The 18090-nt window shown below is 37.4% G+C and overlaps 3 protein-coding genes across 10 annotated transcripts; 1 reads left to right on the top strand and 2 right to left on the bottom strand.

The window, feature by feature from the left end:
• Positions 1-536: 536 nt before the first annotated feature.
• LOC135160777 (carboxypeptidase M) lies at positions 537-11745 on the top strand. Of its 6 annotated transcripts, none has more exons than XM_064117751.1 (10): positions 537-869; positions 4023-4284; positions 4363-4496; positions 4793-4929; positions 5307-5494; positions 6331-6360; positions 6827-7131; positions 7321-7497; positions 7837-7929; positions 11133-11745. In XM_064117751.1, exons 2-10 carry the CDS (start codon positions 4032-4034, stop codon positions 11325-11327), a joined length of 1512 nt encoding a protein of 503 aa, XP_063973821.1. In that variant the 5' UTR covers positions 537-869; positions 4023-4031; the 3' UTR covers positions 11328-11745. The 6 variants fall into 6 exon arrangements, with proteins under 6 accessions (XP_063973821.1, XP_063973819.1, XP_063973818.1 ...); XM_064117749.1 differs by lacking the exon at positions 537-869 and adding an exon at positions 3669-3930 and having other exon boundaries at positions 6836-7131; XM_064117748.1 differs by lacking the exon at positions 537-869 and adding an exon at positions 3669-3930.
• Positions 11746-14546, bottom strand: Septin4 (Septin 4). Of its 3 annotated transcripts, none has more exons than XM_064117762.1 (9): positions 14410-14546; positions 13845-14025; positions 13672-13764; positions 13441-13606; positions 13148-13298; positions 12891-13056; positions 12638-12806; positions 12434-12515; positions 11746-12342 (listed from the first exon to the last, which is right to left on the bottom strand). In XM_064117762.1, exons 2-9 carry the CDS (start codon positions 13939-13941, stop codon positions 12184-12186), a joined length of 1083 nt encoding a protein of 360 aa, XP_063973832.1. In that variant the 5' UTR covers positions 13942-14025; positions 14410-14546; the 3' UTR covers positions 11746-12183. The 3 variants fall into 3 exon arrangements, with proteins under 3 accessions (XP_063973832.1, XP_063973830.1, XP_063973831.1); XM_064117760.1 differs by having other exon boundaries at positions 13845-14021; positions 14410-14527; XM_064117761.1 differs by having other exon boundaries at positions 12650-12806; positions 13845-14021; positions 14410-14527.
• LOC135160802 (cytoplasmic phosphatidylinositol transfer protein 1) lies at positions 14275-18021 on the bottom strand. The gene is made up of 7 exons (XM_064117828.1): positions 17556-18021; positions 17327-17475; positions 16585-16673; positions 16492-16499; positions 16337-16408; positions 15982-16236; positions 14275-15910 (listed from the first exon to the last, which is right to left on the bottom strand). Exons 1-7 carry the CDS (start codon positions 17604-17606, stop codon positions 15665-15667), a joined length of 870 nt encoding a protein of 289 aa, XP_063973898.1. The 5' UTR covers positions 17607-18021; the 3' UTR covers positions 14275-15664.
• Positions 18022-18090: the final 69 nt, after the last annotated feature.

Below are 18090 nucleotides of genomic sequence, written 5' to 3'. Positions count from 1 at the left end.
GTCGAAGAGCGTGAAGAGAATAATGGAAGTTTCCCAAGTATGCTTTTCATTCTCCCTCTACCACTACCTTCCATTCAGCTTTAGATTGTACGGTCAAACTACCGAAAAAAATCATCAGCTAAGACTTTAAAGTCCATATCATCGCGAGACATTTTAATAATTTAAACACCGAATCTCTCTGGGAATCTGTTATAGCTAATCCCTTTTGAAAAATGTTTTCTCGAAGCTTTTGATGAAGTTTTCCATTAAGGCATCCAAAAGTCGCAGAAGCAAATTTCTCCTCGGAGTGAACTAAAAATTCCTCATTTAATAATTCATGAATTTTCAAGTCAAGGTGGTAGTAACGTCAGTCCTGTGGAGATTCACAGCGGTCAGGAGAAGAGGGGCATGCAATTTATAGAGTAAAGATCGGTGAGGGGGAATTTTGTGGTGATGAGAGTGGGCAGGACAAGAGTAGGATAGGGGGTGGGAGGACATGAGTAAGGGGTAGAGGAGGAAGGGACACTGAATTTCCGCCGTTGGGGTCTGGGTCTCTTCAGAGCATAAACTCTGTCGACGCGCGCACTCCAAACGTGGTGAATGCTACACGGAATTTTTTTTTTCTCCAGTCTCGATTTCATCGCTGAATCGGATCCGTCCAAAAGAAAATTAACTATTCATTTTGCAATGTTAATGTGATAAATTTCATTATTTTATTTTTCCTTTCATTTTCGTTTTTATCGCCGTGGGACCATTGAGTGCGCGTGTGATAAAATTATTATTGGATTATTAAACTTTTTTTAAAATTAGTATCCTTTGATCTTTATATTTCGACTTTCATCTGAGCTTTAGTGAAAAATAGTAGAGAAAAACAACGAGAAAACACTACGGTAATTGATAACAAATATTTTATCAATTTTTTGAAGGAGTGGATAAACAAATTAGGAAATCCGTTGGGAATATTGGGGCTTGAAACGACTCCGTCAGATAGCGCAAAAAAACTTTTGATATACAAACACGTTTGCAATTATTTTGCATCCAATAGTTGAGTCAATAGTTTGACTTTTCGATGTTTAGTGGAATACCGTATCCTCCACTTTCGGTGCATTCGCTTCGCCATAATTCAATTCATTAATTGAAAACACCAAACCAATATCAAATTTTGTTAATTCACTTTTCTCAGCATCCCCTATATCACTGCTATTATTGTTATTAGAATTCAATTATCAACATGTCGATTCTTTCGAAAGAACAAAAACGACTAAAAGCCCGTGACCCAATTATTCATGCTGAAATTGCCTTTATAAAACACCGCGTTTTATATAATAAAACAATGATAGTTTTTTTTTATTATTCATATGCGACCTTCACCCAGAAGCTTCATCTTCGATCCATTAATTAAATTCCATCGATTCTTCCGATTCATAAACCCCATGAAATCCGTTGAACACAATCTCAACCGGGAATTCGCTCTCGCCGTAGAAAAATTGAAAAAATTCTACTTTTTTCAAATTTCTTAAATTTCACGAGAGCACATTTTTCATATATTTGTTTTGTCAACTTCTCAAATTTTCCACTATTCGCTCGCGCTCACTTAGGAAGAATTCTGAGAAGATTTCACTGCAGATTCTAGCGACTTTCTCGACTCGTGTATTAGAAACAATTTATTTGTTGTTTTTTTCCGTTACTCCCCCGGAGGCAATCGGTCCATGCGATCCTTCACTTTGATCGCTCCGGAGAAGAATAAGAGGAAAAACGCAGAAATTAGACCCATCGACTTCATTTCAATACAATGCTTCTGTTTCCGCGGATTACATTTGAACGCTTGTGGAGTCCCGTAGGGGACATAAAGTCGAATGTCATTGAGCGCGAGAGGAGGGAAAAACCCGTCGACAGGGGAAAACGCTTAAACCAGAAAATCGTTTGGAGAAGTATCGCTCGATATCCGTTCGATCGTTGGGTACAGGCGGGTGACCCAGTTTGAAACGTCAGTTCTATCAGACTCCCAAGTGTCTTTTTCTCCTCAATTTTACCCCTCATTTTCCCTTTTCTCAACGGGATCGCATTTTTTTCCGCCAAAAATATGGGGAGAGCATTAAATGTAGCAATTTCCCGTCCAAATCGTAATCAAACGTTTGAATTATCACGGCTTCGCGCCAAACTATATCCTGAAGGATTCGGGTGTAATGAATGACTCTGGAGATTACTATAAACATTGATAAGTGGGAATAATGAAGGGACGTAAATGCAAAGGAATCCTTCGCAATTACCGGTCATTAACACGCCGCAGAAAGTTAAAACTATCTCATACTGGTTTTGCGACTAAACAATCAGCAATAAAATAACTGTTTTCAAAGTCAATACGTGCGGTATTTTTACCTGGACGAAGCTTCAACAGGTCATGGCTAAATATTTGTAGTGTTTGTAATTATTATTTATCGCAAATATCTGAGATTAGGATCGTAATTTTTTTAATCATATAAAGTCAGGCCGTAATCTATTTCCTGGGATAATTTTTTAATTCGTCATATGAATGTCTATTTATTTAACTATGTCCTTAACTCGAAAGTTGCTCATTGTTCCATCGGTAGAACAACAACTGGCCATCTTCCAGAGTCGTTTCCACATTCCAATATTAGCCGTTCTTCATTTCTCGGTGAAAATTGTCTGGCAAACGGCTCAGGAACTCATGCGTCACGTGTATCGTTTTTTTATTCTCTTTTTCTCTTCGATCTTTGCGCCATTCTTTATCCTTTCCAGCAGAACCAGCAAAAATTGGGCACTAACCGCGTAATTGCACTTGAGCCAGCAAGACCAAACATTTATCATCATTTCGAAGTCGATCGATTGTAGTATTTTCATATTGACTAAAAAAATTCTTCCCATTGTTAATCTACATTTTTTGGATTCAAATTCTCCAGTGGGAGTTGTAGAAACGGTATATGCGATGGTAGGTGTCCGGGTTTCTGTCTAACGGTTCACGACAAGTGGTACTCAACTTATCATTTTTTTACATTTTTAATTTTATGAAAAGACTAAAAAATTCCACGACAATAGGGAATAGAAAATTTTTATTAGCTGAGATGATTTCTCGTAAAAAAAACATCACTAACCCCACAGCGTAACAAGATTATTTTACATTGGAAAAAACCTCGTTATTGATGTTGAGAAAATTTCAATTATTGTTGCTCAATAATTATTGTATTGCGAAGCATCTTTTGACGGCTAATTATTTCGTAAAAAACTGTCTGTCATTGATGAACAAGATTGTTCCGTTCCACAAAGCGATTAAGAAATTTAAATTCTTCAGAAAATTGAAACATCTAAATTTAATAAGACCAAATAATTGTAAGTCCTTGAAACACGTTGAGAAATCATGAAATATGTTGATGTGCTCGTCCAGATCAATTAAATTATTCTGGTTGTAACGGTATTGACTGTGACTATTTTGAAAGAAGTGACAGCACCGTGAAATGTTGTCACGAATAACGAGACGAGACCTCGTCGTGAGTTCTATAGCAGATGATTTTTCATCGGTCACCGTAATCTTCAAAATAATTATGAGAGAAGAACCGACGTCACCCGATACGTAATTATTCAGAGATCAAATCGGTGATTAACCAAGGACACTAAGACAAATCATAACCGAGGAAATAAGTATATACTCGAGGAAAAATTGCTCGTATTTAATGAGTATATGTCAGGTCGGAAAAATATTTCGTTGAGAGGAGTCTAGTGACTGAAGATATAAAGTTACCGTCATTTTTTATATTGTGAGAGTAATTTGATGTGTTCCTCGCGTGAGAAAAAATCAAAGAAAGTGATACGGAGGTTTATGCATTATAATAATTAACAAAAACGACTTGCGGTAGCAGGTTTATTGAGCTGAATAATTTTCAATTTTATCGAGTCCTCCGACAGCTCACTGACACACATATAAACATGGCTTTGGTAATTTCAAATAATGTCATAGCCATTCAATTGCCAGCTCTCATAGACTGGCAAAACGTAATCAAATAAATTACCCAATTGTCTGTTTTCAGAATATTAAAATGCTGGTATTGGGAATTGTCCTGTGCCTGTCGGTAATAGTGACACAATCACACAGCAGTGCAATTGGCCCCGAAACATTGAATGATGAAGATCTGGCGAGACACTACAATTCGCGTGATTTAATATTCGACGAGCCATACGGGATCGATTTCAAATATCATAATTATGACCAGATGAGCCGCTTTCTTCGTACAACATCACTGCGATTTCAGAATCTCACTGCCCTATATTCTATTGGCAAATCCGTCAAAGGTGTGAAATATATTTTAATAAAGAATAGGGATAATTTTTTTATCGAGATTGTAATTTCACTAATATAAATAATTTTAGGACGCGACTTGTGGGTGATGGTGGTATCATCCTCACCTTACGAGCACATGATCGGTAAACCTGACGTCAAGTACGTCGCTAATATCCACGGCAATGAGGCCGTTGGGCGAGAGCTCATGCTCCACCTCATTCACGTGAGTTTGTTCTTAAATTATTGAGGGAAATGTCGTTTCTTCCGGTTGGAGCTAGAAATGGGTGGAGACGAGGAGACAATTATCTAGGGCAGAGTTATTTAATGAGAAACGATGAATATTCTTCGCATTCACCATTTCTTTCGTCTTCATTAGTGACAATATTATATTTATAATTGAGTGATAGCTGGAACCCCTGGTTAATGATAATTCAACCCTAGACTTCATGAAGAAACGAATATTTTGTGCTCTCACTTTTTAAACTGTGTGTTCTGTAATATTTGATTCGTTTGCAATAGTTGTTAGTTATGAAATACGGAAGTGACCCATATATCACATGGCTGCTGGACAATACAAGAATTCACATACTTCCGTCTATGAATCCAGACGGTTTTGAGGTGTCCAAGGAGGGATTCTGTGAGGGAAGTCAAGGACGGTGAGTTGATATGCATTGTATTGAAATCTGACGATCGATACCTCAGACTGAGAGTGCCCGGCACAATTTGAGAGTCGAATCTCGTTCAATTATATCGGAGAGTTGGTTAAAGTAGGACAGTAGGCTAACATGGACGATGGATAGAATGGAATAGTGTGGTCTATAATACTTAAAGGAGATATCAATGCTTCATCATTAATTAATTGCAATGAGCTATTTTAATTACTATGCGATACGAACTCCGCAGTGACAATTCAAACTATTGCTCAATTCATTGTGTATCGTAACATGACTGAGGAAAGTCCAGGGGGTTGCATTGGACGCTTTAACTCGGAATGATTCTCTTGAGTAATTGGATCCAAACTTCTGAATCTTAGATACAACGCTCGTGGTTTTGACTTAAACCGCAATTTCCCAGACTACTTCAAGCAAAATAATAAGAAGACACAGCCGGAGACTGAGGCAGTCAAGGAATGGGTCTCCAAAATACAGTTCGTGATTTCTGGAAGTTTACACGGTGGTGCACTAGTGGCCAGTTATCCCTTCGACAACACACCAAATTCCCGTGAGTTTGACATAATATAATAGGATTATTAATTTTAATTGCGTTGGTTTGGGGTACTTGCACGTAACGATGGGATTTAAGGGCTGTATTCGCCGACGGGTCGAGACGGAGAAAAGATGGGGATAGACTTTATTTGTACTTACACATTTAATTAAATCACTATTGGGAATTCCCCGCATTGAAAGTATTCCCCCATTTCCAACCAATTTAGCGCGAATTCCCAACCATGTGAAACCGGGCATTCTATCATGTACGTCGTCCAATGTAACGGGTAAGTAAAAAAGCGGATCTATTAATGCTGGTAGAAAGTGTATAAGTGGAAGGACAACAATGAATTTTATATGTACTTCCGGTTTTTGCATTTGTTTGAGTTATGCGGATGGGCGCGGAAAAGGGAATTCCCCGTGACGCGGTGATTTCAAACTCAAACAGAAGGATAATACCCCGTTTGTTTTCACCCCGGTTATGATCCTTGTACTCTCTCATACCAGTTCCGGATTAACGTTTGGATGAGCCGATAAATTGCGTTCAGGATTCAACTTTAACCAATAATATTAATTCATCATGTGTTCCCGCCGGAAACGCTGTCATCGTCGAAGAATACGTTTTGAAATAGAAAATAATTTATCTCTATCACTTGTAATGAAGAGTATATTCACCAGACATGATTAATGGTTTCTGTTTCATTGAATTTTGTTCACGAAAAATACTGATGATTTTTTTATGCTAAATTGTTTTTGTAAAGAGAGTTGAATTACTTTCTTTTGACATTTATCCCGTCCTAGTTTTTAAATAACGAATATTTTTTTCGTTTCCAACGTTTTTCATGCTATCAGGATTATGTCGATCAGCACCATTGTGCGCAAGTATGGATCAATTCTCCAATTATTTCCAGTTAATTAATTTCCTTCAGTCGAATGTCATTATATTGTGTGGAATTATTGTTCTGGTTATTATGTTCTAGTTATACATTAGTAATTTTTTATAAGTTTTTCGAAACATGATCGAAACGTTTTCAATTCTACTGTAATTGTAATTCCATTTTATTTATTTCAAAGAATCATCCAAATTGTCACATCAAATGATAATCCGAGCGCAAATTGGAGGGAAACTTCATCTATTTTATTTTACGCTCCATTATTCCTGAAAATTTCCTCAATTACCTAACAACATTCTTCCCTTTCCACACGAATAAATCCAATACCCTGATCTCAATCGCCCTCAAACCCACAATCCTCACTATCCCATTCACAACCCCAAATAAATATCGATCCAAAACCTGAACAAAAAACCTCAAACTGCTTGACCGCCCCAAAAAACTAACAGAAACAGTCATCAAAGTGTTTCAGAGTTATTCATCAACTCCCAGTATATCCCCAGATGATGACGTATTCCGTCATTTGTCGTTGACTTATGCCCAGAATCATGGATCCATGTATCTTGGTAAAGCCTGTTCTGCCTCACAACCCGGCTTCAAAGATGGAATAACTAATGGAGCTGAATGGTATCCACTCACTGGTGGAATGCAGGACTTCAATTATGTTTGGAATGGATGCATGGAAATAACTTTTGAATTATCTTGCTGTAAATATCCACCAGCTCAAGAGCTGCCGCATTATTGGAAGGAAAATCGTCGTGTGAGTTTACAAAATTATGTTTTTTTTTTTAATACTATCTTTTTATGGATGCTTCGGAGTTGGAAGAAGCCTGGAATTTTTGTTAAGCTATAAAACAAGTCCTTGGGAAAATGCCCCCATCTTCCCCATGTGGAATAGTCTTTACTACCCCCCATATTAATCCATTGTTTAATTTTCTGTCGTGAATAGTCTCTTATAAAATTCCTCGCTGAGGCGCACCGTGGAGTTCATGGTTTTGTAATCGATGAAAATGGTAATGCGGTTGAGAGGGCCTCGGTTAGGGTCAAGGGACGTGACATCAGTTTCCTCACAACTAAGTACGGAGAATTCTGGAGGATTCTGTTGCCTGGGATTTATAAACTTGAGGTGAGTGGTTTCAAGGGTGGATATCTAAAGTGGAAATCGTGATAAGTGGAGGAGGAGGAGGGAGAAGGGGACAATGCCTGGAGAAATATTTGATCTCTTCTTCATCGGTTCTCTTTCACACTTGGGGGGATCTGGTATACATCGAATGATTATCTGTAGCAATATGAGAGTTGAGAGAAGATGTCTGGTACTTAGAATTCAACATTGTAAGGGGAACCCGTCCAAAAAACTGTTCAGAAAATTATAAATTATTCATAGACCCTTTTTGAGTCGCAGAAAAGGCAATTAACTGATTAGATAAGCTTATTCTTGAAATAACAGCATTATTGTTTGTTTTAGGTTTATGCGAATGGCTACACACCACAAGAAGTTGAATTTATGGTGGTGAAAGAGCATCCGACACTCCTGAACGTGACACTTCACGGAGCAAAGGTATGATCCTCTCAAAACTATCACGAATATCATACATTTTGTCATGATCCTTGAATAATTCACTAACACATTTGGCGAGTGATTATCACAGTTTAGTGCTTGAAGAATGTGAGAAAAAAGGACTTTGTAAAAAAAAGTAAACAAATAGAAAACTGATCGTGCAGTGAAATTGCACTAGCAAGAAAAAAACAGAATCGGCTGTAAATAGATCCATAAATCATACTAAATAAAAATTGCATGAGGTAATAGAAACAATCATAATTGCGGAAAAAATTGCATGAGGGGAAAACAAAGGCCTGTGCTTTCAGAACTGGGCACAAAGTGATGTTTGGGGACACACCACCACTGAAAGACGTCACACCGCAATGCCCTCTCCGCACCTGGATCACCCGGTACAGGAATCCATCGATACCGACTCCATCGTCTTCCCTGATTCCTAAGCTTAATCCCTGATTAAAGTAGTTTGATATTATCTACTTAATTGTTTGGAATAAGAAATTCACAGCCAGAGATCCTATTTTTGTTGATAAAAGTGGGGATATCTCGGTAACCGTTGAAATTTCATTGGGGAATCATTATTCGTAATGAGATTTTTCAGTTTCGGAATTCTATGTTTAATAGCCCGAACAACTTTGGACCCTCCTGAGCAATTGTCTTTCAATACTAATGCATTAGAATCTGAGAATCTTCTAAAATTGGAATTTGGAAGAATCGGTAAGACATATTGGAGTCAAAATAATTGTCAGCCAGTGTTTCCCCGCTGAAATTTTCCTGGCTATCGAATGAAAATGGTTTTATTCCGTTAAAAATAAATTTTCTGTTCATGTATCTTATTTTCTGAAAGAGAAATAATTAGAATACAATGTACATTTAAATTGCACAGTTTTGCCCTTGAAGTTCCCCTCTTTTTTTATAGTCTCACAAATTATGTAAGTATTCAAAAGTGATGTTTTGTGATTTTTTTGGAGATTGAGAATTATCATATGTACTTGACGTTGTCATGTTGCTTTGCTGTCATTATCTGCATGATTGTATTTGTGGGATGTTGTTGAGCAGCGGGAGAGGGTGGAGAGACTACAAGGGTGGATCAATGTGATGTTGATTTTTTTTATTACTTTCGATAGTTAGAGGTGACTAAAAAACAATCAAATAGATTTCTCCGGAAAGTCTTTAGCAGGTGCACTGGATGCTTTTTCTCATTATCAACCCCAGCTATCTCTGAACTCTGAAACTATTGAACGAGCGTGAAAGCCGAGGAATTAAAACTGCCAAAGTTCAAAAGAACATTATATATTAAACTTTCTTCTCTTTCCCCAACTGTTCTTGTGGAAATCACGCAACACTCGCTAAAAATCGTTCTGCACGATTCTCCTCTTCATTATTGCGATTGTGACGACGAAAAAAAAAGACACAGAATTTTTATCACTCACCCCACATCTCTCCGGTTGTAGTGCACCGTTATTCGAGAGCCGTTTTAAATGGGTCGTATATTAAAAAAGATTAAAATAAACTTCGTTACGTGAAACAGGCAATGTTCATAAATAAAAATTCAAATTCTGAATTGATGTATTAATTGTTGTCACAGTTGAGAATAAAATTATTCTGTTCTAAATTTAGAATTGTTCTCTCTAAACTGGAGCAAATGCTAGTTCCTCGTTGCGGAAATGCCCCGAGATTTTCCCCTTTTTCATCATTTCTCATCATTTTTATCTTTTTCATTCCGTCTCGTGTCTTGAAAGAAGAAAAATAGAAGAGAATACAAGGGGCACAAGCATTGTGTAGCAAGAAAAGTCGGTTCATTCGGTGTTTTTATACTCTTGAATCATGGAACTAGACTATTTCTTCAAGGGGGAGATGAATTCCATCATTTTTCAACTGTGAAAACTACATAATAATCCCCTTTTCCTTACTTTTTGCTCCATTTAGCTGAAAACAAACTTCCTCGTGGAAAGATGAACTAAGTTTTATGTTTTTTGAAGGAGGACACTGCATACATTCTCAACAGTTCCACTCCCCTACCATCTCCCTCAGCCCACATCAAATATCATCTCAATCCACTGACAATTCCCCGATAGGAATCCTCTCATCGCCCAAATTAATTGAATAGCAGCAGAATCGACGGACGAGAACAAAAGACCTAACAATATCAATTCGTCCCGAACCAGTGGTTGTCTATAAATAACTAAACGTCCTCGACCAAATCGTCTTCTATTGAAACTCCTCACCTCAATCATTTTTCTCCCCCACTGATAAAAATATTGTGTCACTTAGAGTAACCAATGAGGATAATCGATGAACGAAAAAATATTTGCTCTACTTTTTACATGATTTAAAATGACTCATCTCTTGCTATTTCCAATGCAGACAACGACTCATGAATAGTCGACATGTCCGGCTTTATATTTACACGTGATATTTGCATTTCAGTGTCAGATCATGGCTTTCCAGCTATTCAATTACTTATTCAGCTTTAGCGCTAAATTTGTCGTGTTCATTGATTTTTGTCAGCTTTAAAAATTCTGAGTGCAGAAAATGAATATTTTTTAACATCTACTGGGCTCGAAAATTATATTTCTCGTCACTAGTCTTTAGTGATAAATCGTGAAGTTTTTTACGAAAAAAGTTTCCTTTAGCCTAAGGAAAAATATTTGTGTGGATTCTCTTTATTAGTCGCACTTGCCCTGGTCTGTTATGTGTTTATTCCTCACAAGGCAGAAAAAAGTTTTCGGCCTGAACGCTGGAAAACTCGAGACTTCAATTACATGAGCCAAGAAAGTTTTTTCTCGGCCAAGTGATGAAGCAAATTTTTCTTCACACTGTCTGCAAGCGACAGTTTCCTTAATGGATTTCTCGTTAGAGGGGTCGAGATGTTCGTGTCATCAAGCAGCGATCAATGAATTAGTTGTTGAACACCGATTGCTCATAAAATAGCGTTTTACGGATAGTGTGATGAAAAATGAATGTTCTTCTCCTAGATTCGGGAAACAATAATTTTAAATTCGGTTCAGAACATTGGGACGCCATGAGAGCTCTAAAAAATCTGCGAACGAAGGAATTGTCAGTTATTGTTATCTTATTCTGAGATAACTGTATTTAATTGTATTAAAAATTCATAACAATACTTTAAGGCCATTTTTATGCACTCGGAATATTTTATTACTTGAGAAATTCGATTTTAATCTTTGTTAACTTTATTTCGGCAGAGAATTGATAATTATGGGGATGGACTACCGCAGTATGGGAATTCTGGACCACCCGGACGATATCCAACCCGAGATTACACGCATCATTATCGTCCAGGAGCAAATGGCCATCAAGGATCACAAGAGAACAATAACGGTATATTTTCATCAATCAGCACTGGTTTCAATTCATTCGTAAGCAATTTGTTTGGCTGATCGTCGGCCTATCGACCTGCAGCACGAAGTGTTGCACTTCTCTTGGTGATTGTGTCTTTAATGCGTTATCTGGGGCCAAGGGAAGTCCTCGGGGTCATTGTTTTCATTGCGAGAAGACACAAAATGTGATCAACGTCGGAAGTGACAATTTACAGGTGTATCTAATCAAGTTATCCTCAAACCACCACTCCTCATCACATCTACAAAAAATCAGGAAGAGTACGAGGAGAACTTTTTTTATTTAATAGTTTTATCTATACTGAATACGTAAGGAACTATTTATTACAGAGTAATTAAGTATTTTAGTGCAATATGTGGAGGAAACTAGGATTATCCCTTGACCATAATGAAAATCTTTTACGTATGAGAAAAAAATTGTTACATATGGTTAATAAAATTTTAGAGAAAAAAAACTTCATTCTTGATTCAATAATTTTTTTATTGAAGGTTTACGATTATATTTGATACCTAGTGCATTCATTCAAGTGACAGTAGTGTATTCAAATGCCCTTGAAATATTAATAAATATAATACTGCTTACAAAAGAGTCAGACCCATCTATTGATTTTTTAAAATTGTGTTTCTTGATAATGAAAAAAGTGTATATTATATTGCATCAAATATTGACGTGGAATGTAATCGTCACGATATTTAAGCTCGAACTCAGCCTTCATATAAACATATATAATAACGCAAGGGTACATACATACATCCTTGCATTGGAAATATCATTTACCCACGCCTCAAGTCTTTAACATAAGATTGAAAAAAAAATTGGGAATTTGTATTAATTAATATTCAGATATTTGATGCAATATTCATCTGTTCTTAATTTTCACACTGACTTGCTCTCTTTCTACACATCAATAATACTGTTGCGTTTTTTGTCGATTTCCACGGAGTCCAGATCATTGCCAAGGCTTCCAACTCTACTCCTGAGGCCTCCTCCACCCACTTGCCCCGTTGCTTTCAGCTTTTCCTGCATTTGTGCGAGAATATCTTGCATCCTTCGGATCTGAAAGTCATGTCATACATTTGAAGTCATTTATTCCAGAGGTTTTGCAACTAAAGAAATCCATATGTCGAAAAACACTTCTAAAAATCACCTCTTCATCCTTCTGCAGTAGAAGTCGATCGGTGTCGGATATACTGTTCTCAAAATGAGGTCCCGAGTCTCTCTTGAGCTTACTGAAACCCATGAAACAGTTGTTGACGTACCTGTTATTCTTATTGTTGCAAAAATTCAAGAAATATCAACGAATTTCTATTTCGTTTCCATTTTTTTCGGAAAAATATTGTTCATCATTTACATGCGTAAGTACCTCCTTTCCCTGATGGCCTGCTGGGAGATCTGAGAAATACATTGCGCCCTGAAATTCTCATAATGAACGTCCTGGGTCACGTCTTTGAGGTCCTGCATGTGAGTCGATATCAGCATTGTCCTCAATTTGACAAAATCACTGTGTTTGGGGTTTTCAACTGCGGAAAAATTAGAAACGTTGGATCTCTTTTCATCTAATGACAATATTAAAATTGACCTAAAAACTTAGTAAATGGTTGTACCTTCCACAACTCCCCAGGGATACTGCCTTCCTCTCACTTTTCGTCCAGCGACTTCAAGAACTGTAGAACTTCCTACAACTGCGAAGGGTACCGTGGCCTTTAGCTCCTTATCCTGTTGCTTGAAGTCTTCATCCTCATCACTGTCGCAATCGGGAAATTGATAAATCTAAAAAGAAAAGTTAACGTGCATTGACCCATTGAAGTAATTGGGCCGCTCAGATATATCTTGCAAGACTTTACTACGGAGCCTTCCTCACTTGAATTTCGTGTTCCTCAATATCCGCCAAAATTCGGTCTTTCAATTTTTTCACCTCATTTGTGGTGAGCGTATCAGCCTTTGCAATTACTGGAACAACATTAACTTTCCGGTGGAGTCGTCTCAGTAGTTCCAAGTCCAGCTGACGCAATCTAGAAATAACATAAATATCTCCAATATTCACACTGTCGCATTCCTAGAAATCAGTGAGGAATTTATAATCCTCTCAGAGAGGAATAAAAACAAGATGATTATTGAACGGACTGACAGGATTTAATGAATTTAATGTATTACCCGTGGCCATATGGGGGGATGAAATACAGACAACAATGAACTCTGTTATCCTGGATGTTTTTTCGGTTCAATCCACTCTCGTCTGTAAAATATTGTCTGAACTGTTCGTCAATGTATGCAGAACACGCTTTCCAAGTATCCTCGCAATTGACAGGATCTCCAAATCCTTGAAGAATACGACATAATAAAATATTATGCAGATACGATAGAAAAAAAACAAGAAAAATTTACCTGGTGTGTCCACGATTGTCAAACGTAATCGGACGCCTCTCTCCTCGATATCCATGGTCTTCTTTTCGATTGTTGTCGTCTTCTCTACTCTCTCTATAAGAATTATCAATTATTAGAATAATAATACGTACTTAATTAGATGCCCTCAAATGTTTTCTAGCGAGGTAATTCACCTCCAGCGTCTGGTATTTTCCTGTCTTTATAGAGATCCCCGAGGAATAAACTGTTTATCAACGTCGACTTTCCCAGTCCAGATTCACCCAACACCATCAGTGTAAACTCGAATCCTCTCTTCACTGATTTTCGGTGTACCTGTTCCGGAAGTGTGGCGAAACCGATATAGTCCCTGTCTTGCTAAAAGAAAGATGAAAAGAAAATCGAAAAAACATTTTTTTAGTTTCAAATCTCATTGGCAAATAAAATAAAAATTGGAAACTTCACCCTTCAAGAAGAAATGGAAAATTCGTCTGAGAAAAGCACTTAATATTCCACTAGTGGCGATGTTATTATTTTGATTATTTTCTAGTTCAATTGTTAAAGCTTAAAGCACCATTGTTATTCGTGAATAATGAAAAATACCAATAAAGTCACCAGAGACATTAGTCGCTTTTATCCATTTATTCAGATAAACGAGAATTATACAAGTTGGGAAAAAATTATCAAGAGTTTAGACTAATGTTGTTTTAGGGTGTGATGAACAAATAAATAGTGAAAATATCCTTTTTGCGATGTTCTTACCCCCCGACATGGTGGTAATGGTCAACAAACCGGCGTCCGGCGTTGCAGGGGCGTCAAAAACACGAGAGAGACTGAGTACCCACCCTCCCCAATACATAGGGCATCTGCGCACCCTCGCTGCCACTCGTCAAAAAACCGATCAATAATGCTAGCATTAATTTTCCGTCGAGGAAACGTGCCGCTTTGTTGGTATCATTTGTTTCGGAAAATTGGCATTATTGTGGAGAACATATGGATTTCAAATGCTAATTTTTCCATGTTTTCCTAACATTTCAGGAAATATAAATAATTTGTTTAGCAATTGGCCTCTGCTAATGTTCCCTCAAGAAAAGACGAAAATAATCACACAGTTATTTCACACACTTTTTTTTACACAATTACAGTTTCAATTCTTTAGTATCTTATCTTAAATTCAACAAACCTGGAATCAAGTACATTGCAAAGCTCAACAACGATTACAGTACTCATGAATTATTTAAACATTGGATTTTTCACGTGGTGCATTACAGAATTCCATTCTGTTCACTCAATACGCAATTCTCGGAAAATAAAATTATAAAAATAATTTTTAACATAACGATTAGTAATCGGAAAAGACAAACGCATTTTTAAGATCACAGATCTGAATTTGAATATTCTGGGACTATCTCGGAATGCCCAAAAAAATATGCAATGATTTTTAATTGTGTATGTCAACTATTTATGTGAAGTATGAAGAATTTTGTGATTAAGTTCTCCCACTTTCGAGTTTCCGGAATCAAAAATAAGTCCTTTAAACTTCGGAGAACTTTTTCCAGGGAAAAAATTCTGACGCAGAACAATTCCTGTTGTAGATTGTAATAGTATTATAAAAAACCATCAAGCTTGATTTTTTATTAGTTCAAGGAATTTTTTGAGAAGACTCACTTGAAAAATCCAAAAAAATTTTTCAGCCAATTCAAAGAAAAAAATAGGAGATGAATAGTAATATGCATTGAGCGTAATAAAAGCGAATATGACCGGTGTTGTTCTGCCCAGCCTTATTTAGTCTCTCGAAAACTTTGGAAAATTGGGATTTACCATCTGTAATGGAGATTACCTTCGAGATATCTATGCTATACAGAACATTTCAGGACATAAAATCCCATTCTCTCCTCAATCACAAAATTCTAATGAAATTATTTACACTAAAAAAATAATTACGGCCAACAGTATGCCTAATCAATAATCACTGGTGATTATCATTCTACTGGTTAGTCCATCGGTACCTCTCCAGTTACGACCAGGAGAACCAAGAGCGATTGGCTGAGTCATTAGGGCTTTTCGGTGAGGACGGTGTGGATCCAAGTGGTGTGACCGGTATGGAGTTGACTTCCTCTTCGGTCTTCAGCTGCATTTTTTCGTTGGTCGCTGCATGCATTTTCTTCTCATACTCCCGGACGTCTTCTATGGACATCTCCACCCATTCGTCGATCCAGGCGAAGGCTTGCCGGTGGCCAAGGAGGAGAATGTCCCGGATACACTAGAAGGAATTTAATAAGTAATGAAATAGGTAATTAAAAAATCATAAATTTTGTTAATCGCATGCTCCACCTTATGTATAAAATCCTCTACACGTGTCTGCAGTCCCCAGACTTCAAAAGAGGCATCCACAAGTTTGTAAGAACACATAATTGGATTTGTCGTGTCACGCCAGCCTTCTACAAGTGGTCCTCGACCTGTTTTCTTTGACTGAAAGAATTTCGGATCTTCCTCCTCTTTGTAATGCTTCGCAGACAGCTCGTCGTATGCTATGTCGATGAAATCGACGTCTCGTTGAATCAATTCTATCGGTGTTATTCCTAAACACTGAAATTATCCATTTATTACCCGCAAATTGCTCTATCATTTTTAGAATTGGCAATTGAAAATTGGAGTTAAAAAAAAACATATTCCCCAATCATCTTACATTTTCTGTAGATCCACTGTTGTCCTCGTACCGTGTTTTGATGGAGATGAGAAATTTCGGGAGGAAAGAACACTAAAAAATGATAACGAACGTTAATATTTAGTAAAAGTCTCGTTGAGCTGTTCTTTTGGTGAAGTTATCCAACCACAACTTACAGTGTATTCTGAAAAAAATTGAAAAGAGAATATTAAAATTTTTGTCAGTCGCTCCTTATTTTGAAAATTGTCGATGATAGAAGAAGGAAGTACCTGTTATAGTGAAGGGATAGTAATTCCAGGCCTTTTCCGTAACGTAGAATATCCTGGGGATGAGTGCCTGTATCCAATATGGAAGTTTACTGGAAATATATAAAAATAATTTGATTGAAACTACGGCAAAAATTGTTTCTCATCGGGGGAAAAATTCCAGACTGCAGAAAATACTCATTTTCTGCGTTTCAACGGTCACCAATTCGAGGAGCAAATTAAACGTGAGAAATACAAGGATCATAAAGCCTCTGCTCCCCTTTATCCTTGCAATAGACGAGGAGTGAGGTCAAAAACACCATTAGTGAGAGAATTCGATATACCCTATTCATTTTACATAAGGGAGAGTGGAGTAAAGCGGAGCCGGTTCAATAGTCAATAACGCGGAACCCGCACAGAGAAATCGAGTGATTTTTTTTTCATTTCCAAGCTTGAAAACATAGCTTCAAAAGGATATAAGAGTCGTTGGAATTCACTCCATCGATTTCAAGCTATTGACGATGGAGCACAGTCCGCTTGACCCCACTCTCCCTGCATTGTTCTAATTTTGATTTGAACTCTGTGAGAATTCTACTCTGATTTACTTCTGAATTGAGTTTTGGCCGAGTTCATCTCTCACTGTTTAACAAAAATAGATCTATCAATTTTCTCTTACAAAACAATGAATATATGTCCTATCTAAATCATCATGGAAACCAAATTCCCTCCACTTTATGTCATGAAAAAGAAAAATATGGTATATTGCCTGGATAAATGAATTCTCTTCTCCGTGAACTGTCCTTTTCCGTGAACTGGATCCTCACATTCAGAGTTCTCCACGACCTCGACACCTTCATCGGCATCCGACTGCTCATGACTATGCCTCGCGATCATGTAAAGTTGCCCCACTCGATACTAAAAGCACAAATCAAATTGTTACGGTGATAATAATTAATTCGCTAAAATTTGATCTATAATCAACAAATGATTTTTACCTCTTCCGTTGTCAGAGGCATGCATATCCTGTACTCCTTAGTGAGAACCATCTTGGGAACTATCAGATATTCCCAAGATCTTTCAAAATATGTTTTAGAAATTTCAAAAATGAATGGTGTCGATTTTTTTGTAAATGACAATGACTTTCTGCTTCAAATTATAAAAATCTTGAAAACTCGTGCGAGAGAGACTCGCCGGAGACAAAACAATTGATTGGACTGAAGCTAGCTGTGATTTCTTGGAGGCTGCTCATCAAATAAATGTCCCCAGAACTCCCTAGATGAAGTGACTTCAGGATTCAGTGACTACGTAACAGATGCCCTGTAGGCAAAGAGGATTACCTGACTAGAATGTCAGTTCTCCGAGCTGGAGTAACCCCAAAACCAACGAATAGTTCGGTGGTGCCCTTCCTCGTCATAGGGGTCGACTTTGGGGTCACTTCAACCCGGAAAACTGAGGCGATATTCAGTCAATCCTTTTTGGTAGAGGCACACGACGGTGGTACGGATCCGGCAGTGAGAGGCGCCGCCGTCG

Source organism: Diachasmimorpha longicaudata, chromosome 3 (assembly GCF_034640455.1).
Source record: "Diachasmimorpha longicaudata isolate KC_UGA_2023 chromosome 3, iyDiaLong2, whole genome shotgun sequence".
NCBI lineage: Eukaryota > Metazoa > Arthropoda > Insecta > Hymenoptera > Braconidae > Diachasmimorpha > Diachasmimorpha longicaudata.
The sequence above is the reverse complement of the archived record's forward strand: the minus strand, read 5'-3'. Positions and strand labels throughout refer to the sequence as shown.

Bases quoted from the DNA above. Each gene is read 5' to 3' on its own strand.
- LOC135160777 (XM_064117748.1), top strand. The intron at 5,495-6,330 runs GTGAGTTTGACA...TCATGCTATCAG, and splicing joins CGACAACACACCAAATTCCC to GATTATGTCGATCAGCACCA. The intron at 7,132-7,320 runs GTGAGTTTACAA...TGTCGTGAATAG, and splicing joins ATTGGAAGGAAAATCGTCGT to TCTCTTATAAAATTCCTCGC.
- Septin4 (XM_064117760.1), bottom strand. From the start codon at position 14,506: ATGTATTGGGGAGGGTGGGTACTCAGTCTCTCTCGTGTTTTTGACGCC. The intron at 13,765-13,844 runs GTGAATTACCTC...TAATTCTTATAG, and splicing joins GAAAATACCAGACGCTGGAG to AGAGAGTAGAGAAGACGACA. The intron at 12,343-12,433 runs GTGATTTTTAGA...CATGACTTTCAG, and splicing joins TACTGCAGAAGGATGAAGAG to ATCCGAAGGATGCAAGATAT.
- LOC135160802 (XM_064117828.1), bottom strand. From the start codon at position 17,606: ATGGTTCTCACTAAGGAGTACAGGATATGCATGCCTCTGACAACGGAA. The intron at 17,476-17,555 runs GTAAAAATCATT...TTGTGCTTTTAG, and splicing joins TGCCTCTGACAACGGAAGAG to TATCGAGTGGGGCAACTTTA. The intron at 16,237-16,336 runs GTAAGATGATTG...GGATAATTTCAG, and splicing joins ACAGTGGATCTACAGAAAAT to TGTTTAGGAATAACACCGAT.